The 25,289-nt window shown below is 33.9% G+C and overlaps 1 protein-coding gene across 2 annotated transcripts; it reads left to right on the top strand.

Moving 5' to 3' along the window:
- Nucleotides 1-24,558, top strand: LOC128189812 (suppressor of tumorigenicity 14 protein homolog). Of its 2 annotated transcripts, XM_052861577.1 has the most exons (16): nucleotides 246-395; nucleotides 3,214-3,339; nucleotides 4,597-4,659; nucleotides 4,864-5,107; nucleotides 5,351-5,532; nucleotides 5,820-6,019; nucleotides 6,706-6,904; nucleotides 7,042-7,206; nucleotides 7,412-7,618; nucleotides 7,803-7,934; nucleotides 8,180-8,215; nucleotides 8,343-8,471; nucleotides 10,820-11,000; nucleotides 16,518-16,594; nucleotides 23,256-23,450; nucleotides 24,122-24,558. In XM_052861577.1, the coding sequence occupies exons 2-16, from the start codon at nucleotides 3,288-3,290 to the stop codon at nucleotides 24,199-24,201; spliced, it is 2,142 nt and encodes a 713-aa protein (XP_052717537.1). In that variant the 5' UTR covers nucleotides 246-395; nucleotides 3,214-3,287; the 3' UTR covers nucleotides 24,202-24,558. The 2 variants fall into 2 exon arrangements, with proteins under 2 accessions (XP_052717536.1, XP_052717537.1); XM_052861576.1 differs by lacking the exons at nucleotides 16,518-16,594; nucleotides 23,256-23,450; nucleotides 24,122-24,558 and having other exon boundaries at nucleotides 1-395; nucleotides 10,688-11,189.
- The last annotated feature ends 731 nt before the right edge of the window (nucleotides 24,559-25,289 follow it).

The following is a 25,289-nucleotide window of genomic DNA, read 5'->3' as shown; positions in this document are numbered from 1 at the left end:
TTAAGGAGGGTATGCCTTGACATCTGTGGCAGCAAAACAGTCGACATCCCAACTTAATTGTCTCGGTGTAAAATTAACAAGATAGCGGCTTTTTTAAGCTAGGAATTTGTCAATTATCCTCTCAGCAGCTCTGATCCGACTGTATAAAAGTGTTTACTACTCACAAGTACTTAGGGCGGTCTGGCAGCTTTTCGTGGTCAGATTAATCGAGTCCCATAGTACCGCCTTCATTTAGTGTACTAATGTACTGTGTCTGAGCGGTGGTGTTTGGCCCCTGGTATATAAATATACATATGTTCGATATTCAGTCAATCTTGCCGTGTTGTGGCCGGGATAAGTGCTTCTCTTTTCTGGATCATTATATAGATTAATCTGGACGTCCGTCAGTCTTTAAGGTAAGATAATGATTTTTATTAACTACTGCATGGAAGATCGTGTTTTTATTTCTTCTATCTGGTATTTTGAAGCGAAATTGAAACTCCAGAATTTGTTCTTAGATTTCTTTATTTTTCTAACTCAAAACTTTATTCAAAAGAGAAATAATTTTGTTTGAATTTCGATTTTTATAGAGTAGTCTGTGAATTGATTTATCGTACTGACCATAATTACAATTAATTATATGTAAAGCTTTGCTTGAATCGATACCTCTCACACCAATGTATCAAGACCTTTTCGCTTTTAATGACAAATATAACACACACAATCATGTACCGTTATTCTTTGAAATATTTCACTCCCTTCCACCCATTCTCCCTAATAATGATATGATTACGTTGTCTCTATATTTTTTTTTTATCGAAAGAAAAAAAACAAATATTGCAAATGGCACGGGAGTTGGGTTCTCTTAACGTGTTTTAGTTGTTAAGGGATATTTTGGCCGTCCTCAAACTAAAAAAAAAACCCAAACTTGTCGACTCTATCTGTTTCATCAGCTAATCGAATGTTGGGTCGTGTCGCAGACTTTTCATCTTAAAGTGCCACTTCTAGGTCTCTGATAAGACAAATAAAATGCTGTTTTGTTAATCTAAGAAATATTTACTCATGTGGCATGTTCATTGGATTAAAAACTATTAGTCATCTCTAAATATTTCTCTTTTTATTCCTCCTTTGTTGCACCGAAATTTTAACCCTCCTTTTAAATCTGTTTCACTGAAAATTTTCGTCGAAATTAATCACGGTATTTTGCATTGGCGTTACGATAGTGAATTCAAATATAAATCTAAAATAACTCATCATTCTGGAATATCTTATCCGATGTGAAGCGTGGGTTTCCTTTGATATAGTAGAATTCGATTTTTGTTCTACAATATTTTACGTTTCTTGTATCGGCTTTGAAAAGTAAAAATTATCAACGAATTTCTCGTTTACCATAAACAATATACGGGAACTTTCTATTGTTTGACATCCTTCAGATAACTTTAACTTTTAAAAGAGCAAAAGGAGCACTACGCACTGATTAGATATACAAATGTAGATGTTTGAGTAAAGAAGGAACATATCTTTTTAATCTTAGATTATTTCTAATCAGATAACCCCTCTACTGAAAACTTTGCTGTCATTTTTAAAGAAGACTCTTGTTTATACAAACGTGCTCGCTATCATTAGAATAGTAGTTGTTTTATATACACTTCGGGTAAACTCACGTCTTTCCAGAATTGGATTAGGTGATAAATTGTTTCGACAATACTTAAGATAGCGGAGTCTAGTAGGGAAAAATTAACCTTAAGCATTTACTTTTTACCCTTCCCCTCCCTTACTAGTATTCAGAAGCATTCAACAAATAGCGAACCTTTTGTTCGCTCATTTTGGCGGAATACACCTTTACTAGCAGATGTGAAAAGACGCGAGTGGCAATTTGTGCCAGATCGTCTTATGGGGCGACAAAATGCCAATGGGGTGGACAAAGAGGTAAAAGGATTAGCACAGCTCGAAGTGTCCCCCGATCGGACGCCCGGCCTACATGCTTGGTCATTTCACAGATCATTATCGGCTTTTTAATCCCTTTCTACACGGAATTTTGCGCATAATTAGCCGCGGCCCCACCACCAGACCAGCGGCAAATAATATCAATGTTTATACACCCAAACTAAAATTTTATATAGAATTATATTGAACTTGTTCTATTTAATGGATAGTTCCTATTCATTTCTAACGAATTCAATAATTTTAACCAAACTGTGACCAGAAACTGTAAACAGTTATCATTGATTTTCATCACATGCATCGACTTACATAACAGTACCTAATATCTTTTGTCAGATTCATGGCCTATTTTTGCTAAATATTTAAATATTTGAATTTCTCTTTCACAAATCGCGCGTTGACATTATTTGTCCCCCACTGCTAATGTTTGCAAAGTTGATACATGTACCACGTTACATAAGATGCGTCGATCGAGAAAATAAAAGGATATCGACGCATCGCATTTGTTTTGAACTATTAAAGATTTTATGGCATACTATAAACTCATTATAATAGACACGGCTTCCCAGTGTAATACAACTTTGATGATGCATGTAATTAGCCAAGTATTCCTTCTGGAGAAGCTATCAAGAATCTAAGGGCTACTGAAGAAGGCGCAAAAAACCTACGAAATAAACTTGACATGGATAGTCAAACACTGCCATATATCTACCGACCAAGAAATGAAGCAAGCTGATATATAACTTTGTCTGTTCGCCCTTGCAATAGATTGAATGCTATGCTCACTATGCAGTGGGAAGCAGGCGTAAAATTGATCTATTTTAGCGTTGTTAGGTTAATAAGCGAAGGAGGGGATTGATATTTTTATTTTCTTAATTTCTTTCTGAACGAACGTGTTTCCGCTAGTAATGTTTTTCCGAGTCTTTTGTCTCATGCCGTTTCGTCGGCGTTTAAGTCTTCCCTTTAGAACAGCTGTTGTTTTCATAGATTAAAAGTACAAATCACGGGAAGATACTTTGTTTTATTTCATAAGATGTAATCTTACCAAATGTCAATGGCGATTAGCATTCAAGGTATCTCAATGACCAATCACGTGGTTTGGCCCGGTGAATGATGGGTTATTTTCCCCCGCTGTGAATCAACTGAAATTTTTTTTTCCACGTCAGTTGCTTTCCATACCCGATTCCAAATGTTTTCTCTTTTAAAAGCTTCATGGCTGTACTCGTATAGAAATCTTATTTAAGAATTGAATTATCTGAGGTTGAGGCTTTTTTTTTTTATTTTTCACAGTTTATTCCTCGGTGACATGTATTCAAAACATCTTAATTAGCTGACCAAGTGAAATCACCCGTAGGAAACTCTATATGCCATTCAGGATGGAAATTATATTGAAGAACGATCGTTTTCATTCAACAGGTAACTAAAGGGTTATTTTTAGACTTTACTATTTAAGAAATGTGTTTTTCAATCATTTGACAATTTTTGTGTTATCGAATATGCATATAATTATATAACGGTCGTATTAAACCAAAGCAATCAAGAATTTCTAAACGATGTACACGTAATTATCTTTAAAAAGAAAGTTGTTCTATTCAAGTTCCTAGTTCGCAACATTATTATGACGGGTTTAATGGATGAAATAGCATTTTATTTTTATTTTCCTTTGACTTGAAATTCGTTGTCATCTAACATTAAGAGAACTGTTTTAAAAGTTCTCTTCAGTTATATGTTTTGAAAATAAAATATAAATAACTTTTTATCTGATATATTTAATTTAGTGAAACAAAAAACAATGGAGAAATTATGTCAGTGGGTTGAATGATGGTAGAAACTCAGAAATTCTAGAGGAATTGTTTTCATGGAATTTCTTTGAAACGCAGATGATATTTGTATATATGTGTTAAATGGATTTCAGAATCATCAAGCTTGGTTTCTACTTTTCTTTATCAAAGATTTCACTGTTGTTATAACAGCTAAAAATCCTCCATGTATCTATGAAAGGGAAGGAATTGGAAGTGATTATCTTACGGAGGAATGACTACTTCGATTAACACTCTGTTTTTACGGTCGTTTTATTTCACTATGTATAATGTTGAAGTGTACTTTGCGCGTCACGCCGCATGGATGAAACCTGACATGTTTTTATTAGCTTTTTTCCAGGAATGTTTTTAAAAAGATAAATATTGTTTTAGTTTGATATCTCTGCAAGATTTGTGAGCTCCCAAGCGCGTGTTGCTTTATATTAATACTGCGCATATATTTTAGTTCAGCTCCTTTAGATTGTTTAAACAAAGTAATAGTGAAAACCCAAGATCTTAATTTCTAAACATAATCAACAAAATATTTTTGAAAACACGAACACACCAAATATTTAAAAAAAAAATCAATCATGGTTCTGATTTATTTTTCATGTTATTTGTTTATCGTATCAAGATTTTGAATTGCAATAAACGTCAAAAGAGAAAACTTGACTTACATAAATTTTCTTGTAATGTTGATGTTTCCGAACTCGATTATAAACGAGCTGCACATGAACTTTGTAAAGTTCCCAAGACATCGCGATATAGACTCCCAATTAACTGGAAGACATATAGCCAGTTGTCACTATCTCGCTTAAAAAACTTCCATATGATATTCACTAACAATCTGTTTTATCTACTTTATTTACTCCAGGTTGGCTGTTAACTTCATTTCTAATAACATCAGCGGCTTGCCTTCAGGTCGGCATGGATAGGGGTAAGTTGAATACCCTTCTTCAAAGATAAACTTTAATTCAGTCGTGAAGATGTGATTTATTTTTAATTTAGGATTTTGGGGGTTTTAAATATTGTGAATTATTATACATGCTGCACTTTATTTACGCATATTAACATAACGTACGTCCCTGATTATGCGTACATTTATCTAAGATTATAATCTAGCTTTATTTCTTTTCTGTAGGAACTACATCTTGTTTTCAAAATCATGAAACGGTCAAGTTCTCTGTTGAGAAAGGCGACTTCGGGTATGTGACATCATACGATTATCCCGACAACTACACCTCGGACTTTTACCTCGGGCATTCGTGCAATGTAGAAATAAGAGGCTGTAGTACCTGCAAAGTAAAGATCACACTAATGGACGTAAACTTCCCAAATTGTCCTGCTGTCCAAAAGTCTAAGCACAGAAATCTATGCATTCCGGGGTAAGCCTATTTAATTGCTATTGATACATTTCTTTTTTTTTCCTTTATAGAAGTTATCTGATGCATAGCGTATATATGTCTTATAAAATTATACATGCATTTACCAGTCTTCACCAACGATGTATCGATGCTTTAGTTGATACCAATATTTCTTGAAAAACTGGTTATTACATTGAAAAATGATTTCAGGGCATCATTGCCAATTAACTTGCCAGTGATAAGTATATTTTTTATTCCTTTCAGTTGTGATCATCTCCAAATCCACGAGGTTGACCAGCCTTATCACTCCAAAAATCTCAGGAATTTTCACGCTGGCAGCGAGGAAGAATACATTTCCATTTCTTCTAATGTCAAAATACGTCACTGTATCTCCAATGGAACCGGAACTACTGGCAAGCGCTTCCGGGTCAAGTATGAGGTTGTTGGTACGTACTTTTTACTCATTATAAGATGTTACCAGAAAAGAAATTTTTACAATGCGATATCGAAATTTAAGAATATTACAAAAAGTCATGCATATTCATTGGAGCAGTACTTGTTACCATACATTTTAAAGTGTCTTTACTGCGTTTTCGCTATGGTAAAATAAATTTGCGTTGTAATAGTTGTAGCTATAATTTCTATTCTTGAATTACACGTCTTCGCTCTTTTTTCAAACAACTCACTGCAAATATCTAAAATATTATAATGTATAATTCATTTTTCTTAACAGAAAAAGTTCAGCAAATCCGAGGAACCGTGTCCTCCTCAATGTTTGGAGGAGACAGAGGGGAAATATCATCACCGAATTTTCCCGACCGCTACGCTCTGAACGACGAAACGTTCACGTACATAATAACCAACCTAGATCCGTACGGCAAAATCCGGATTATATTTGACGACTGGGATTTGGCGTCCGTCAGCACTCTTCAGGTATAAACATTAATGAACAATTTTTTTAATGGTTGTCCTAGAAATGACATTTGTGTGGCGGATATAGCTATTTATGTCGATGAGGATTGCATGCAGTGGTCTCTATTTCGCTGCAGGCAGAGACGCCATCAAAGCGAACCCACTCCTAGTTCTTGTTCTGCAGATTTTAGTTAATAACATTGGTTTTGATAATTCAATTGAGACCACAGGTAGGCACTTAATGCACGTGCCGGCAGGTGTTAGCTTCCACGGGAGTGCTTGATTCGCTGATTGGTGATAAAGGATTAGCTTAATCTTCCTTGTCATAACCGGCCTTGTTAAAAACTGTGTTTTTACCAATAAAAGACAGCCTATGTGATGTTTATACCTTTTTGTCTTTGAGAAATTGCATAACGGAATACCAAGTCTTGATAATTGGTAATAATCGTATACCCTCTAAACAAACCGTTCTCTAATTATATTCTTATTCTTTTTAATCTATAGTCGTTGTATTCCTTAATGGTAGTATTCATACAGAATTAGTTGTTAATTGATGGCCAAATTCGTTAGAATTTCAAAACGTAACACATTATATGCAAATGAAGCAATATGCATGCGAATTAACGTCATTCTTACATTTTTGTAAAAGTTTTTAGAATTTTTATGAAAAAATAACTATAATTTTTATCACTTTGATATTCTTAAAGGTTTATGATGGACCACGAACAACTTCGCCATCAAAAGTATACACACGGCACGAGCGCCCGGTGCTAGTTTCCAAATCGAGCACGATCATCCTCGTTTTCAATACTGGAAGTTCCAAACATCGGTGCTGCCACCCCGTTGGATGGAAAGCTAGCTACCAATTTGTCTCTAGTGGGCAGTGGAATACAATGCCTAGCACTAGTTAGTACGCTTAATACATCACAATATATAGGGATTTTTTTATAACTTCATACAACATGGATGCTGTTTATTTTACAATTCTACAAGCTAATTCATTTCTTGACACATTTTGACATTTTCCTCTCTGCGATTTCCAGACTGTAGCAAAATAATAGAACACTCATCTGGAGGGATTCTTAATCTGGATTACCTAACTCCAGGATTACCCGCTATGTTTGACTGTATCTGGATCATCAGAAAACCAGCCAAGAAAAATCCAGACGGCATCCTGTTGAGATTAACAGAAATCGTGTTTGGCCAAGGTACTACCTATGAACTTTGTAATCAAGATAATAAACTTAACATGTAAAGGGGCTTTTTATAATTTTGAAATGAAGGAGTGGATCAATCATTGAAGTGGCAATTCTTGATAACTGAGCCCTGGACTGCTACACTTTTACCACATACCGTTCGCATAATACTGTAAAGTTAACTTTAAGAATTCAAAAACTGTTCTGTTTTATTTAGGATGGGCCGAGTATCCAGACAACAGTTTGGAGGTTATAAGCGGCACGACTTCCAGAGGCGAGTTGTTGGGGAGGTACTCCGCGACCAACATGACGATTGGTCAGTGGTTTAGTTCAGGGCCCGGATTATACATCAGGCTGAGGGGAGCGATCTCACGCGAGGACAGACTCAACTTCATATTCACGGCTGTTGATAATGTCACAGACGGTGAGCTGTATAATATATTTTGTTTTTATTTTAGAAAAAGAATTATGATAAATTTAATTTGAAATATAATATTTCCTTTTACTTAATCGAACACTACTCGCACGTTAAATTATCTTTAATTTGATGATCAGTCGGAGAGCGCTGATTTATATTCTATCTTATGTTATATTTATTTAATTTGTAGATGGGTGTCCGAGGAGAGGTGATTACCTGTGTAAGAACCTGTGGTGTATCGACAAATCCTTGAGGTGTGACAATGTAGACCACTGTGGAGATAATTCGGACGAGAGTCCAGATACCTCGTGTCAATTTGATCGTATGTATATATTTTTGGATATTTGCATGTTGAAACTACCAATTTTCTACTAGACTTGAAACTTCTGTTTTGATTCGTTCATGAATGTACGCCTGATAATTGCACGTGGCAAAACGACATCTCATACATGTAACATATAATGCATGTATATGTCGTTGACAGATTATATTGTAATATTTGTATATTGCATTTATTTCAAACATTAGTTCATAGTTCATGAAAACTTTTTTTTTCTTCTGCTTCAGAAATTTGGAGACTAGGAATAAAATGGAAGCTTTCCGGTAATTAGATATTTTTTATATTTAATTAATATACAATGTCATATATTATTCATAAAATCAGTCTCAAGCTTATAAGATTTGTAAGCTTTTTTATCAAGTAATATTTATTTATTCACAATAATTATAGATTCCTCCACCAAAGACCCATGTGCTGGAAATTTCAAATGTGGCGGGAACAAATATGATTGCCTGCCTATGTCACGTGTGTGCGATAGAGTCAGCGACTGTTTTGATGACTCCGATGAAAAGTGGTGCGGTAAGTAAAAGCAGTTTATTATTATCAATGATGATTAATCTTATTTTGAAGGACAAAGTAATTAATTCGATAAATAACATGTGAAAATTGATTTTAAATAATATTTTATCAAACGGATCAATATAATTATCTCGACTATGTCGTTCCCACATCACTTGATGCAGGCTACAAGTTAAATATTTACTGATTATGTAAAAAGGGCTTAAAGTTGGGCAAATGTTTATTGCGTGGACCCTGAGGTCCACGCAGAAAATATATAAGCGAGGTTAAACCGGATGCTATGGGGAAAATTCAGTCTGCGCATGAGCTAGCCTGGTTCCTGTGCGTAATGGGTAGCTCAGGGAACCAGGCTAGCACAGGTTTATCTGAATCGGGATCGGGATTCCATGCCATATGCACATGTAAGTTCAAAGGCGCTGTAATTGTAAAGTTGTCCATAAACATTACAGAAACAAAGTATTTCTTTTAAAGAAATGATTGGCATGTGATATAAACTGTCAGTATTATGAAATAAGGTAATGTTATGCCGAAACTACAGCATGCATCAAATAGCATAATTTGCAATGTTTTGTTGTTTTCCGAATACACACGTAGCTGAACTTTACTTTTATAGAAGGCGAGGCTAGATCGAGTACTTCCCGATTAAAATTATTTAAGTATTTAAGTATGATTGAATAATTATGTGACTGTACATAATAGATGGTTGTATAAAAGTTTAAATCTCAAGAAAAATGCATCAAAATCACAAAGCTGTCACTGCATAATTAACAAAGTAGTGCGAAGCGTAATGTGTGCGCAAATAGTAGAATTCGCCGAATGCCTAATACTATACATGCAATCTTCATTAATATAGATCATGATATATATTATTTTAGAAGTATGAACCCTTTTAAAAATTCTGAGATTTAAAGTCAACTATATCCCCGAGTACCCAAACTCCGTCACCATAAGCAGAAAACCTCCCGCGTTTCTCTGTAAATTATTTTTTGTGGTTTTTATCATTTGCAATCACTAAATATAATCTGAAACAATATAATTTATAAAATTATTAGCAAAAATATTTTTATTTTTATTCAAATAAGCCCTCTGAATACGACGTTTACAACGCGTGCTTATCATATCTTATGAACCAAACTCCGTCACCCACATGCTATATGATATGGCAGGGAATGAAGACACATTAACAATTTAGTTAAAACTCCATTTGTATCTAGGCCAAGTTATAATAAGTAAAAACGGTTCATGCAAATTAAATTGTCTTTAATTTCATCGAAATGAAATGATCGCCAGAATAAAAAATGGGTCCATGTAACAACAATCACAATGGCCTTTTCAGAATGTATGGATGCCGTTTGATTTATGTCCTTACATATTTCAAATATTTTATATCATTAATTAATATATTACTTATTATATTATTTATTTATTACATTTTTAGAAATGTAGCATATTCTAAATAGCATATTCTAAATAGCGATATACCGGATATATCTATACCCTGTATATAAGGCAAAAGTATCGGCATGAGCGATTTGACGTTATCATCAATAGTAGTGCATAAAGGCTATTGCGAACTAAAAAAAAAGTATTATTTACCTCAATCAAAAATGTATTACATGTGAAATGTTTCATCTTGACCTCTCTAAAAATGACTGACCACCGTAAATGATCGAATAGGCCCGCATGTCAGAAATATCGATATTTTAGTGAACCCGTGAAAAAGTTTTAGCTGATTTCACACAATTAATGGTGCATAAAATGAACAAGGCTTAATTCTGTTATTTTTTGACACATTCTTAAATTTAACCGTTGCAAATTGTTGACATTGATTAAAGATTTTTGACATGTCAAAAATGACGTCATAATCGTACTTGATTTCAAACGGCGAGGAGTTTCCCGAAAGTGACGGAGTTAGGGGGCTATGCGATATATATATACAGTGTACATAATACAAAGTACAAATTTAGTAGTTAAAAGCAGGGGGCTAGAGTCGGTGGAATCTGTGATAATTTTAAGGCTTTCACGTTTTCGTTGGAAACACATGCAAATGGTCCACGTCTTGCAGTCCTTTTTTAAAGGACAGCAACTTGTTTCTATTTATTAGTGACTAATTGATCGACAATCATATACGGCAGTCACAAAATCTGATTGGTTTTCTTTCGTAATTGCTCTTATTTTTAAAATTGTTTGTTCATTAGCCTTTCTTTTCTTTGCAGCTTATCACACCAGACAATTAGAAAACAAGGATTTTTCCTCTTCTAGAAGTAATATTGCGAGCTACCTTCAAATTTTGGGACTTTTTATTCTATATCTTTTTGTCACGTGACAACTCACTTTTCTATAAATAGAACCCAATCGTCGGTCACCCCTGACCGTAACATGTCCACATTCCAATCCAGCGCAATCCACCTCTAAACTAAAGACAAAATCTTCCGATTTTGGGAAAGGCGAAAAAAACGTTCCTTGCCTTTCCTCTTTCCAAGATAGTACCAGGATTTCTAGGGCCGATATCGCTGGATGCGACTCGAGGTTGTCAAGACAACAAAGGCTGAAAAAATGGTATCGGCAGACGATAACACTGTTGTTGAATATACATGCAAACATTTATTTATTTGTTATTGTTTGCATTGCTGTTTTTTTTTCTTTGGTTAATAAAACAATAAAATTGATATACATGTACTCATCGGCGATAACTCGATGATTTCTTTCTTCCTTTTTAAGCAGTATTGGATAAGAGTTATCTTTCATACAGAGTATAAGACAAAAGGTTACTGAAATTTTATTCTCACAAAAATTGCACAACTTGAATGCTGTCTGAGAACCTGAAACATATGTCTGTTTATACAATGGCATATTTCAAGATGTACCTTAGTGACAATTACATGTATTGTTTATGCGCATTATACGCAATGTCAACTGTTACGGAAGATTCAAAAGAAAACGGGGAAATTATAATAAAATTTTTCCTTTGCATTTATCGCTGTGAAATTTCTGGATCATTTAAAGCTGCTTGGTCCGATTTTTTTGTAATTACAGTATCAATTTTTTTTTTCATACAAATCATTTATCTTAGAAAGTTATAGACTTTCTCCTATTTACACAAGCAGAATCCGTCTCCTTTCAAAGTTAGAAATATTCAAAGTAGATAATAATAATTTCTCTTTGGGCAAACGAAAAAACAAACCAAATTGCATCATGGGAATGTTTAGAAAAGGAAACCGCTTGGTTTTGTCCCCCGAATGATTGGGGTTATTCAACCCGCATGCTATGCATCGATTGTAAAGAAAGCAGACTTTGGAAATATTAGCGAACAAAACGTACACGTTTAATTGTAATTTGTCTGATCATTTTGATCTTTATTTAAAGCGATGTCAAATTCGTAATACAACCATACCCGTCTCGTCGTCAGGGGTGAAATCAACACGAGGCGAAATAACGCGGTACCTTTTAATGTCGTTTGTTTTGTTGGCAAATATTGTACGTATTTTTCTTAATTGAAATTTGGCATAATTGACGGGTAAAACTACTCCAATGTCTATTATTATTCATATACTAAGCATAGCCATCGTTTAAAAGCGTGCATAAAATTTGATATAAAATCGGACCAAGCAGCTTTAAATTAGCAATAGTATATAGATGTAAGACGTTAATTTTTTAAAACTATTATTTTTAAAATTCAATAATTCCAAGTATATCAGAAACTAGTTGACATGCTAAAAAAAAAATCTTAAAAAATCAGACTCAAATTAAACTATCTCTCAATTTGGTCAATGACCTCAGATAATTTCAATTAAGTCAATATAATTATAATGAATATTTAAAGAATTTTCTTTGATCATTTTTTCAAAATTTACTATTGATGCCTGAAAATGGGTAGAATATTAAAAATAGAAAATACGGAATAAACCAATGAAAACTTTTATCAATAAAATTTTTATGGTTATTTATATTTAGTATAAAACTATTCCTTATTTAATGTTTTACTCTCCAGATACATGTTACAATGTATCATATGTTATAATTTCTGAATAAAGCAAGTCTTAGACAAAATGTAAAACTTTGAGGAATATTCCGATTAATATTCGGCTATTGGCATGGAAAGTTGGTCATTGAGCTAGTACTTTTAACGTGAATTTTAGCGTGAAAATAACATTAAATATGATCTAAACGGTGTGCTTTTTCTCTTTTTTCACCCATTGTGTTCAATGTGGCATATCAATGTATTATATACACGTAGGTTGTTATTTTTTATAGCCTGGTGAGACCCAGGCTATAAAAAGTAACAACCTACGTGTATACGTATAATACATTTATAGAAATAAGGAATTATTATATTATGCATCAATATTATGAGGTAATACATGTAATTTTTGCTTACTGATAGATTTAATAATGCCCCGACGTATAATTATCAGCAATTGCTCGGTTAAATATCAGATTATCAGAATAATATTGACATATTCATGTGATTTTCATTTCTTTTAAGTATGCAACCCCTTGAGACCCAACAATACGTCATTTGAATTTATTCGTTATCACTCGATCTTTGTTTACGTAGCCACGACTTCTTTCCTCCGTGTCTCGCTTGTAACTTGACTTCTTACATTCAAATTTTGGTGAATCAATTAAATTAAATACTCGAGTTAACCATTTTATACCAAAAAATAAAAAATAAAATAAAGAAGATGGGTGGATAAGGCGTGTAAAATGCCCATACTGAAAACTTGCTACTGAAAAATTAAAGTATCAATAAATTTGATGGGTTTTTTTTTAAATCATTGAAAACAATATATATTTAACGAATCATTGATTTTTAACCTATAGGTATGTTCAATACTTGGAATATGTTGACTCAAACAGGCGTGTGCGTATCAAAACCTGCACATACTGTCATTTTTTAGAACTTCAAGGCATTTTCTTTTATATAGTGGGTCTGTGCTCCATATTTTTCTCATAGTCTAATTAAGGTCTATTGGAAAACAAACCAATTTCAATCAACAAGAACGTGGAGAGATGACCCACTATACTTAAAGAATATCATTTTGTATCCCAACAATTGAACGTTTTGAAAAAATAATACAAGTCCGGTGGTTCGTGGCCTTAGTCACACATAATATTTAAAAAGCCCACTTTGTTGTGTCTGAAATGGCTCAGTGGTTAGAGCACCTGTGTGGCAACGCACTTTGAAAAAATTACGCACTTTGAAAAAATTTTTCTAAGTGCATCAAATTTGGGACCAAATCAACGCACTTTGAAATTTTTTTTCAAAGTGCGTTAAATTTTGGACCAAGTTAACCCACTTTGAAAAATTTCTTCAAAGTGCGTTAAGATGGTACATCAACATTTTTTAGTATCGACACTCTTAACGCGCTTTGAAAAAAATGTATAAATCACAATTCTGGAGTTGAATTTCTAATTTGTTGATAGTATGAAGATTTGTATACACTGGTGAATCTTTAATATACCGTATTTGAGAACGGGGATGGGGTTGGGGTGGGGTGGGGGTTATCCAAAGATACCGGTCAATCACCAGTTCATCATGCATTTACTTGATTACAGGAATAAGGACTCCTACCCCTCATTTTTCCTTCCAAAACATATGATATTCAGCAACTAAAACGCTTTAAAGTGGAAAAAGAAATATGCTATGTTGTAAATTAAGTACATGGAGTGATATTGAAAAAACGAACTGGCAAAACAATAATTTCTCCATTGGCGTGTTAAAGAATCTATACGAGTTTCAACATTATGTTTTTGTTTTCTTATCAAATAAATCACTTCAAATAAAAAGAAATTACATTAACAAACATTAAATTATTATAAACTTAAAATGAGCATTAGGATGCGGGGTTTGTTTCTCGCACTGATCTTCTAAAACATCATATTGATTTTGATAAACATAACTAATGTATCCTTTTATCATATTATGTTTGTTTACAAGCACATGCAATACGCCAGTTGAAATATGTTATACATTGATCTCCATTATCAATATATCATTTTATACAAATCACATTCGTTCTTGCATAGCTCAATATACCAGTTAGATGTAAATTTGTTGCGTACTCAAAATAGAAAAATGCAGTTGCTCAGCGATGAAATTGATGTCATATTTGGATAATTCAAATCTCCCAAATTGTTCTTTGTGTGTAAATTGACGATATTGTCTTATGAGAAAAAAATTCTCATCTACAAACTGTTTATCAAGCTAGCTGAGAATGCAACGGGTTCTTTTTCAAATTAAGCTACACAAGGTTAAAACAATAATTTATTGTATATAAAAGTATTAATTATTTTGACTAAACCATGAACAATTTCTTTTTCAAAGTGCGTTAATATCGACGATATCAACGCACTTTGAAAAAAAATGTTTGTTTTTTTCAAAGTGCGTTGACTTGGTCCCAAAATTAACGCTCTTTGAAAAAAAAATTTCAAAGTGCGTTGTAACACACCTGGCATAAGCTAACCTTATATATCTAGGGTTTTTATGTTACGGGTTCGATACCACCAAAATTTCCGACAATTTTTTTTTCTTATTTTTTGTTAAATATATTAAAAACCGACTATGGTAAGAAATTTTGCTTTTGCAAAGTTTTATTATAATATATTCGAATAGATTTAATTGGGGAAAAATAAATTCAAAATTGTAATTCACTACTAAATCGAATGGGCATTTGCGCCATCTTATTCCCTCATCTTCAAATTTTCATCTCAAATCGTGTCTAGGTCCCTTTAATTAACCCGTAATATATCGGCAACATGATCGCTATACTCAATATATATTCTGTATAAAACGCCGTAAGAAGCAATGATTACTGTTTACATCACATTTAATTTTACATCCATCTCTGAACCAATACCATCCATAAACTGATAAATAAGGGGGATTCCGAAGGATAATTTTGTTAGGGGTAAATAGGTTTGCGTGGAAGGGGGGGGGGTCTGAAGTCTGCTGTTGGAAATTTTACTATGTCAATTTTAATGAGTTTGAATTATCCCCCAGAACCAATATTAATACAATGAAAAACTTTACATTCTTGCACTACAGGTACAACAATAAATAATGTATTCATCGTTCCCTGAAGTCAAGAAACTCATGAACAGGAATATTTAAATTGATATAATTATTATCTAAACAATGTAATGCATGTAAGAGTTAAGGGAATGCCAAATGAAATTCATTTCTACATGAACTAAGACTACAATGTATTACTGATTCTATCTGTACTCGATATCTCTTTAAAATATCCATGAAAGTATTTCGTGAATGTCTGACGGCACACGTCAACGGTTTCTTCCTTTAGTGTGTGCCAACATTTCAAGCGTCCAATTAACATTGACGTAGCGTTCTTGGAACGAAAACCGCCATCTCTGAATTTTTGTCTCGTGGATTGTTCAATCCGCAGTAATCATGAAACTTATAAGGTATGATTCTGCTCAGAACTAAGAATTTAGTATCTAGAAACTATGATCTTGACTTTGCATTGCATATTCTGTTCATACTTTACGTTTGTCCCCGATGTCGAGGAAATGTATTTGCCGGCAAAATTGTAAACAAAGATGATGTTCAGAGAATTTATGACAGTGTGTGGTATATTGAGAGTGATGACACTTCGGTTTATCTTGACGAAGAAGTTAAATTGTATAGATATTATTGTCAGCCTGCTGTTTTAGGGCAGCGATCCAAAATACATTGATGAATACGTAGTTCAATCGTCCGTCAAGCATCAATTGATACGTTTTTGTATACATGTTATCTAGATTTTTATTTATTTTCATGAATTTGATATTTTGGCAATCACAGTTTTACTATCCTGAAGTCTGATTTTTCAATGTACCTTATGCCCCTCTGAAGAAGAATCGGCACTTGTCTATGATATCTATCCATGGATGCACTTTTATATAGTAATATGAACTTGTTTACAAATACTCTCCTTCTCTGATAGATAGACCTTGGATGTGTGTTGACACTTAAATTCAATAAGCAATACATAAATCATTGCCAGTACTTCTTAAATGCATGATTTGTTTTATTTCATTTTGCAGATTTTTGATGAAACTTAGCCATGAAACAGTGACCATTGAGCTCAAGAATGGGACACAGGTGCATGGAACTGTAACAGGTAAACAATGTACTAGTTTCCACTGAAAGTGAGCGACAGACTGATTTTATTCGCCCAAGTGGGAAAAATTATATTGCCTGACACAAAGCAGAAGCAATAAATTATTTATAGTGCCTGTTATTCAGATTAAAAAAACTTTTTCAATATTGTGATATATACATATGTATTGCAATGTATCACAATATTTTATTCATTTTCATTACTTGTCTTGATTATTAGCTAGGCTATTTGCAGTCTTTGCACTTAACTTTTATTACTACAAGCCCATAGGGCAAGTGTGGTTACAAAATCTGGTAGCCCAAACAAAATTTTATTAGCCCAAATCAAGAACAATAAAAATAACTTGACAAAAAATGACTTTTTATTTAGTAATGCATTGAAAGTTAGCACTGCACTACAATAGCTCAAACTCTCAACTTCTAGCCCTGTCATTTCATTGTCAGATTCTTCAGAATCCTCATAGTCATACTCTTTTCCAGTTCTTCATCATCACTTTCATCCTATATATATAAAAACAAAGGTTGTCAACTTTTTCTGAAGTGTAAGTAAATCTCTAAACAATGTGTTAAACATAAAAAAGGTAAAAGATGAATACCTACTCTCCTGGATTTACTGATGGGGTGACTATTCCAGCATCACTATGATCATGAATCACACCAGTTTACAACGTTTTCCTTCTTCCACCAGCTAAGCTCGCTGAAATTTCCGTTGAAGTTTTTCTTCATACCTCTTCTTCCACCTAACCTTTTCTTTTTCTGTTAGAGCGGTCCTTTTGATGGGTTTTTTTTTACCCGGGATAGCACCTTCCTTATATTTTAAAAATGGTGTCATAATTTCAATGACCGCCGGAAATAATGTTCTAGCCCATCGGGAATGTGCGAAAATAATATTTGGTAGCCCGATCCCGATTTTACAAGCCTCGGTCATCGGGTTACTGCTTAATTTTGAAGACTGTTTTGTATGTAATGGATAATGTTCTAGAACTTTATTCATTTGATTTCCCTCATTTTTGTCCCCCGCTGCAACGCGGTGCGGGGACATAGAAATGCCGGGCGTCCGTCCGTGCGTCCGTGTGTCCGTCCGTCACACTTTTTTGTAAGCGCTCTCATGCCTACAAATTTTGACCGATTTTCATTGAAGTTATACCAAATGTTTATACCACTAATACTTTGGTCAAGTTCGAAAATCAGCATTGGTCGATACTTTTTGTTGGAGTAATAGGACTTTGATCACAATAATGACTCTGTTTTATCCAAAAATTGACCTTGTAAGCGCTCTCATACCTACAAATTTTGACGGATTTTCATTAAATTTATACCAAATGTTTATACCACTATTATCTTGGTCAAGTTCGAAAATTAGCATTGGTCGATACTTTTTGTTGGAGTTATGGGACTTTGACCGCAATAATGACTCTGTTTTATCCAAAAATTGACCTTGTAAGCACTCTCATACCTACAAATTTTGACGGATTTTCATTAAATTTATACCAAATGTTTATACTAGTATTACCTTAGTCAAGTTCGAAAATCAGCATTGGTCGATACTTTTTGTTGGAGTTATGGGACTTTGACCACAATAAAGACTCCGTTTTATCCAAAAATTGACCTTGTAAGCGCTCTCATACCTACAAATTTTGACGGATTTTCATTAAATTTATACCAAATGTTTATACTAGTATTACCTTGGTCAAGTTCAAAAATCAGCATTGGTTGGTACTTTTTGTTGGAGTTATGGAACTTTGTGACGGATTTATCACACTTTTTTGGAAGCGCTCTCATGCCTACAAATTTTGACGGATTTTCATTAAATTTATACCAAATGTTTATACCACTATTATCTTGGTCAAGTTCGAAAATTAGCATTGGTCGATACTTTTTGTTGGAGTTATGGGACTTTGTGACCTTGTAAGCGCTCTCATGCCTACAAATTTTGACGGATTTTTATTAAATTTATACCAAATGTTTATACCGCTAATACTTTGGTCAAGTTCTTTTAGATTGTAGTATTTTGGATATATTTGCGACAGGAAAAATAGAAAAAAAAAATGGGTGGTGGGGGTAAAAAAATGTTCCCCCCAACCTCCCCACACATTTAATTCTGGAACAGCCCTGAATGTTTGAAAATATTCCAATATACAGTATACTAGTATACTGCTTGACCGGCGGGGGACCCTGGAATTCTATTCTTGTTAATCTAGGAACCTTCTGATGTAATCCAACTTGCTTTGTTAAATTCAAAGTCGTACAATTCTTCATTTATTTACCCATCAATAAAATCTGCATCACTGACAAATAGAGTTTTCTTCAGTATAATATATATTCATATGTAGGGACTTTTTGGATGATAGCAAGTTTATTGTCCCCCTAGACAGCAACTTTTTCCCTCGAATACGCTTCATGAAATAGTTGCTATTTTTGGGGACAGTAAACTTGCTATCAACCTCATAGCCAGTAAATTGGTATGTAATGTCACCTTGATTTGGAGTCATGAATGTTAACCATATTTTTGTTACCATCAATAAATCTGCAAGTCAATTGCAAGTTTTCAAAATTATGGTAATACATTATCCACTTGATATTATTCCTTGTTGGTTAATATTTTAAAAAAAAAGTTGAGTGGCCTGTGATTTGGCCTATTAAAAAAATGTGTGTTTAGGGTTACACTGATAAAAAAATTAGGTTAGGTAGGTAGGGAATCTTTTTTATTTTATCATATTTTTTTCTGCATGAATCCTAAGATTGTTTGTTGGTGTCATATTTAATAATGGGTTTTTATTAGAAATAATATAAAAATCACAATTGTAAAAAATGGTAGGATTGGTTAGGTCTGGTTACCCTAAAAACACTACTTTTTTTAGGCCTTGACTTATAGTCTGTGTGTAAATTTATAATTAAGTGAAAATATATTTAGTACTCAATTTCAATTGACATAAAAAATATTGTTTCTCTTGATTATTTTACCAGAAGTTTTTTAGCTCACCTGAACCGAAGGTTCAAGTGAGCTTTTCTGATCACCCGTTGTCCGTCGTCCGTCCGTCCGTCCGTCTGTCTGTCCGTCCGTCTGTAAACTTTTCACATTTTCAACTTCTTCTCAAAAACCACTGGGCCAAATTTAACCAAATTTGGTACAAAGCATCCTTATGGAAAGGGGATTATAAATTGTTAAAATAAAGGGCACAGCCCTTTTCAAAAGGGAGATAATTGCGAAACAGTAAGTATAGGGTGCATGTCTTTAAAAATCTTCTTCTCAAGAACCACTGCACCAGAAATGCCAATATTTACACAAAAGCTTGTATATATAGTGAAGATTCTAAATTGTTAAAATCGTGACCCTCGGACCAAAACTGGGGCCCCAGGCGGGGTTCAAAGTTTAACATAGAACTACATATGGAAAATGTTTAAAAAATCTTCTTCTCAAGAACCACTGCACCAGAAATGCGAATACTTACACAAAAAACTTGTATATATAGTGAAGATTCTAAATTGTAAAAATCGTGACCCTCGGACCAAAACTAGGGGCTCCAGGCGGGGTTCAAAGTTTAACATAGAAATACATAGGAAAATGTTTAAAAAATCTTCTTCTCAAGAACCACTGCACAAGAAATGCCAATATTTACACAAAAAACTTGTATATTTAGTGAAGATTCTAAATTGTAAAAATCGTGACCCTCGGACCAATACTGGGGCCCCAGGCGGGGTTCAAAGTTTAACATAGAAATACATAGGAAAATGTTTCAAAAATCTTCTTCTCAAGAACCACTGCACCAGAAATGCCAATATTTACACAAAAGCTTGTATATATAGTGAAGATTCTAAATTATAAAAATTGTGACCCTCGGACCAAAACTGGGGCCCCAGGTGGGGTTCATAGTTTAACATAGAAATACATAGGAAAATGTTTAAAAAATCTTCTTCTCAAGAACCACTGCACCAGAAATGCCAATACTTACACAAAAAACTTGTATATATAGTGAAGATTCTAAATTGTAAAAATCGTGACCCTCGGACCAAAACTGGGGCTCCAGGCGGGGTTCAAAGTTTAACATAGAAATACATAGGAAAATGTTTAAAAAATCTTCTTCTCAAGAACCACTGCTCCAGAAATGCCAATATTTACACAAAAAACTTGTATATTTAGTGAAGATTCTAAATTTTAAAAATCGTGACCCTCGGACCAAAACTGGGGCCCCAGGCCGGGTTCAAAGTTTAACATAGAAATACATAGGAAAATGTTTAAAAAATCTTCTTCTCAAGAACCACTGCACCAGAAATGCCAATATTTACACAAAAGCTTGTATATATAGTGAAGATTCTAAATTATAAAAATTGTGACCCTCGGACCAAAACTGGGGCCCCAGGTGGGGTTCATAGTTTAACATAGAAATACATAGGAAAATGTTTAAAAAATCTTCTTCTCAAGAACCACTGCACCAGAAATGCCAATACTTACACAAAAAACTTGTATATATAGTGAAGATTCTAAATTGTAAAAATCGTGACCCTCGGACCAAAACTGGGGCTCCAGGCGGGGTTCAAAGTTTAACATAGAAATACATAGGAAAATGTTTAAAAAATCTTCTTCTCAAGAACCACTGCTCCAGAAATGCCAATATTTACACAAAAAACTTGTATATTTAGTGAAGATTCTAAATTTTAAAAATCGTGACCCTCGGACCAAAACTGGGGCCCCAGGCGGGGTTCAAAGTTTAACATAGAAATACATAGGAAAATGTTTAAAAAATCTTCTTCTCAAGAACCACTGCACCAGAAATGCCAAGATTTACACAAAAGCTTGTATATATAGTGAAGATTCTAAGTTGTAAAAATCGTGACCCTCGGATCAAAACTGGGGCCCCAGGCGGGGTTCAAAGTTTAACATAGAAATACATAGGAAAATGTTTCAAAAATCTTCTTCTCAAGAACCACTGCACCAGAAATGCCAATATTTACACAAAAGCTTGTATATATAGTGAAGATTCTAAATTATAAAAAATTGTGACCCTCGGACCAAAACTGGGGCCCCAGGTGGGGTTCATAGTTTAACATAGAAATACATAGGAAAATGTTTAAAAAATCTTCTTCTCAAGAACCACTGCTCCAGAAATGCCAATATTTACACAAAAGCTTGTATGTATAATGAAGATTCTAAATTGTAAAAATCCTGACCCTCAGACCAAAACTGGGGCCCCAGGCGGGGTTCAAAGTTTAACATAGAACTACATATGAAAAATGTTTAAAAATTTTCTTCTCAAGAACCACTTCACCAAAAATGCCAATACATACACAAAAGGTTGTATATATAGTGAAGATTGTAAAAATCGTGACCCCCGGACAAAAATTGGGGCCCCAGTAGGGTTTAAATTTTAACATATATAGGAAAATGTTTTAAAATCTTCTTCTCAAGAACTATAGTGCAACTGTTTTGGATATTACTATGCATACATGTACATCCTTAAATAATGTAGATTAAAAAAATTGTAACTCCCGGACAATTGATGGGCACCAAGAGGAATTCAAAATTTAAACATTTTAAAAAACATAAAGGAAAAGTTTCAAAATTTTCTTCTCAAGAACTACAATGTTTTAGTTTGTGGAATTTCTATGCATGCATCCTTCGCTTATGTAGATTCCGAATTGGTAAAATCGTGACCCCAGACCAATACTGGGGCCCCAAGATGGGGTCAAAGTTTATTATAGAAATATAAAGGTAACATGTTAAAAAATCTTCTTCTCGAGAACTACAATGCTTCAATTTGTGAGATTACTATCATGCATACAACCTTGGATAATGAAGGTTCGACAGTTTTAAAATAGTGACCCTTGGGCTAATACTAGGGACCCAAGATGGGTTTAAAGTTAAATGTAGAAGTACCGGTATATATGGAAAATGTTTAAAAATCTTCTTTTCGAGAACTACAATGCATCAATTTGTCAGATAACTACGTAAGCACCCTCAAATAGTGTAGATTCAAAATTAAAAAAGCCGTGACTTCAATCTAATACTGGGGCCCCAAGAGGTGTTCTAAGTTTAAATTAGCATAGAAATATAGAGGGAAAATGTTGAAAAATCTTTTTCTAGGGAACTATAATGCTTCAGCTTGTGAGATAACTATGCAAGCATCCTTAAATAATGTAGATTCCAAATAATTAAAACTTAAGCACTGGACTAATACTGTGGCCCCAAGAGGGGTTCAAAGTTTAACATAGAAAGATATATTGAAAATGTTTTTAAAAAGTTTTTCTCAAGAACTATAATGCTACAGTTTGTGAGATTACTTTGCAAGGATCCTCAAATTGTGTAAACTCTAATGTAGTGGAACCAAGAGTTATCTTTCTTGATGTTCTGTATAGTCTGAGAGTTATTCCTCTTGAAGTGGAACTCTTCTCTTCTTTTTCAGGTTGTGTACGTGCGGTCCCACCACAGTGCTACACATTTTAATTCCTATGTTACTATTTATGTTGTTCAAGCCAACCATAAACCTCGGACCATAACTGGGTCCCCAGAAAGGGGTTCAATGTTTAAAATAGAAAAAGCATATGCTACGAAATGTAATGTTACAAGGAACTGCTGTTCAGGTGAGCGATGTGGCCCATGGGCCTCTTGTTTTTAAAATGAAATGCTCAGTAAATAATGTTTTTTATTATTTTTTTGTTTGAAGGTGTGGATGTATGTATGAATACCCATCTAAAAGCAGTCAAAATGACCATAAAAAACAAAGACCCAGTACAGGTTGATACTCTGAGTATACGAGGGAACAACATCAGATACTACATCTTACCAGACAGTTTACCATTGGACACCTTACTGATTGATGACACACCAAAAGCCAAACAGAAGAAGGGCAGAGAGGGTGGTAAGTGTACTTTGAATTTTGACTGGCCGAAATAAACTAATTTTTAATTAGTCTATACCAAAAGGAATTAAACAGATCTTCAAGATGCACATTTCATTTTTTTGTATCGCTCATTTAAAGCTGCATAACTTTCAGAAACCCAGTAATTGAGATTATCAGACAAATAAATCTGTGAAAGACATGATTTTGTATGTGTAACACTGACCAAATGAATAAGTTGTAATTTGTCACAGACAGAAATGTACGTATTTTGATAGCAGGTTTTATAACTAGTGGGTTTGGAAAATTTGTTCATGTTGGTATCAGATAGATTGATCGAAATGAAGTTGAATCGCATATTTTATGCAGGGTTGTACAGACTTGTACTGCAATTTTTTTGGCCAAAATGTCGGATTTGAGAAAAAAATTAATGTCAAAAACCAGCAAAAAGGAGAAATATTAAGAAATTTTTTATGACAAGTTCATGGTTATGATTAATTATTGAGCAAGCTATTCACTTTAAAAAAAAAAAAAAAAAAAAAGAAGATTATACATGTACAATTATTTTAAATTTACCAAAACTGCTTCAATCTTTGCTCAGCATTTATCCAAAACCTATATATCTCCCACGTTTCAACATCACTTTTTATACTGACTTGTGACTGTGATTAAAAATTCATTTTATTTCCCAGGTATGAGAGGCGGTCGTGGCAGAGGAGGGAGGGGGCGAGGAACCAGAGGAGGGAGGGGGCGGGGGCGAGGCAGGAGATAAACCAGGTGTTCTACAGGTGTTCCACAGAAGGTGTGATAGAAAACTGAGCAGGTGTCCCAGCGAATGCAAGATACTGATAGTGTGTGAATGTGTGACTGTATTCATGATCATGGACATCATTTCATGGTTTACAAGTGAAGAATCATCTTTTAATGTCAATGTGTTCTCCTAAAGGGATACTTAGAATTTTGCAAGGAGATGAGGATTTTCTCTATTGTTTGTGGATGTTAGAGTTACCCCTCTTTGTGCTAGAGTGGTAGCAGCTGCAGCAGTATACAGTATACTACTTGTTGTACAGTCTTTTTTTATGATGGATCTATTTGTACATGTCATTGATTAAAATGATACTTTAATCTGTATTGGTTTCCTTCTATTGTACTTCTAAAGTGCATGGTACATGTAAAGGAAGAATATTTAAAATCATGCAGCAAAAGAGATCTAGCATTAATAAATGAGAATATATATGTAAGAAAGTTTTTTCCTTAGCATTACTAGCAACACGCTGCAGTTCATCTTTTGCAAAAGGGATGTTACCTAAATTATGAATGGCATTACTATCAGTCCTGTGCCATAAAACATATGTAAAGATGAATTCAATTCAGTAGATCTTTAAAGCAAAAAAAATACATCAGTAGGTGTAACTGATGAAATTTTTTTTATTAATATCTGTAGAAGGCATGATGAAATATGTATTTTTGAAAGGAAATTATTTTATTTCATGCTTGAGCAGGAAGTAATTCAGTGTGTGAAATAATACCTGTAGACGCGAAGCTTCGTTTTTGAAAGAGGCGGGACAGACTTAACCCCAAAATATCTGAAAGGTTAAAATAGGTAAAAAGCCGGAAAATTAATGGCCAAGTTGTCAATGTGTGTGATATTGGGGGGGGGGGGGGGGGGGGGGGGGTATTGCCTCCCATCGTCTCCTTGTTTTAAAATAAGATCTGTATATGGACTGTTACGACATCTTTCCATTATATTTTTTTCACACTTGAAAAATTGTGGTGGGGTTTGTTCATTTAAAATGATTTGTATGTTTTTAAATATAAGATAAATAGTATACTAGTATTTCCTTTAAGTATGTTGGGGGG

This window comes from Crassostrea angulata, chromosome 6 (assembly GCF_025612915.1).
Source record: "Crassostrea angulata isolate pt1a10 chromosome 6, ASM2561291v2, whole genome shotgun sequence".
Classification (NCBI taxonomy): domain Eukaryota; kingdom Metazoa; phylum Mollusca; class Bivalvia; order Ostreida; family Ostreidae; genus Magallana; species Magallana angulata.
This window is presented reverse-complemented; position numbering and strand designations above follow the sequence as displayed.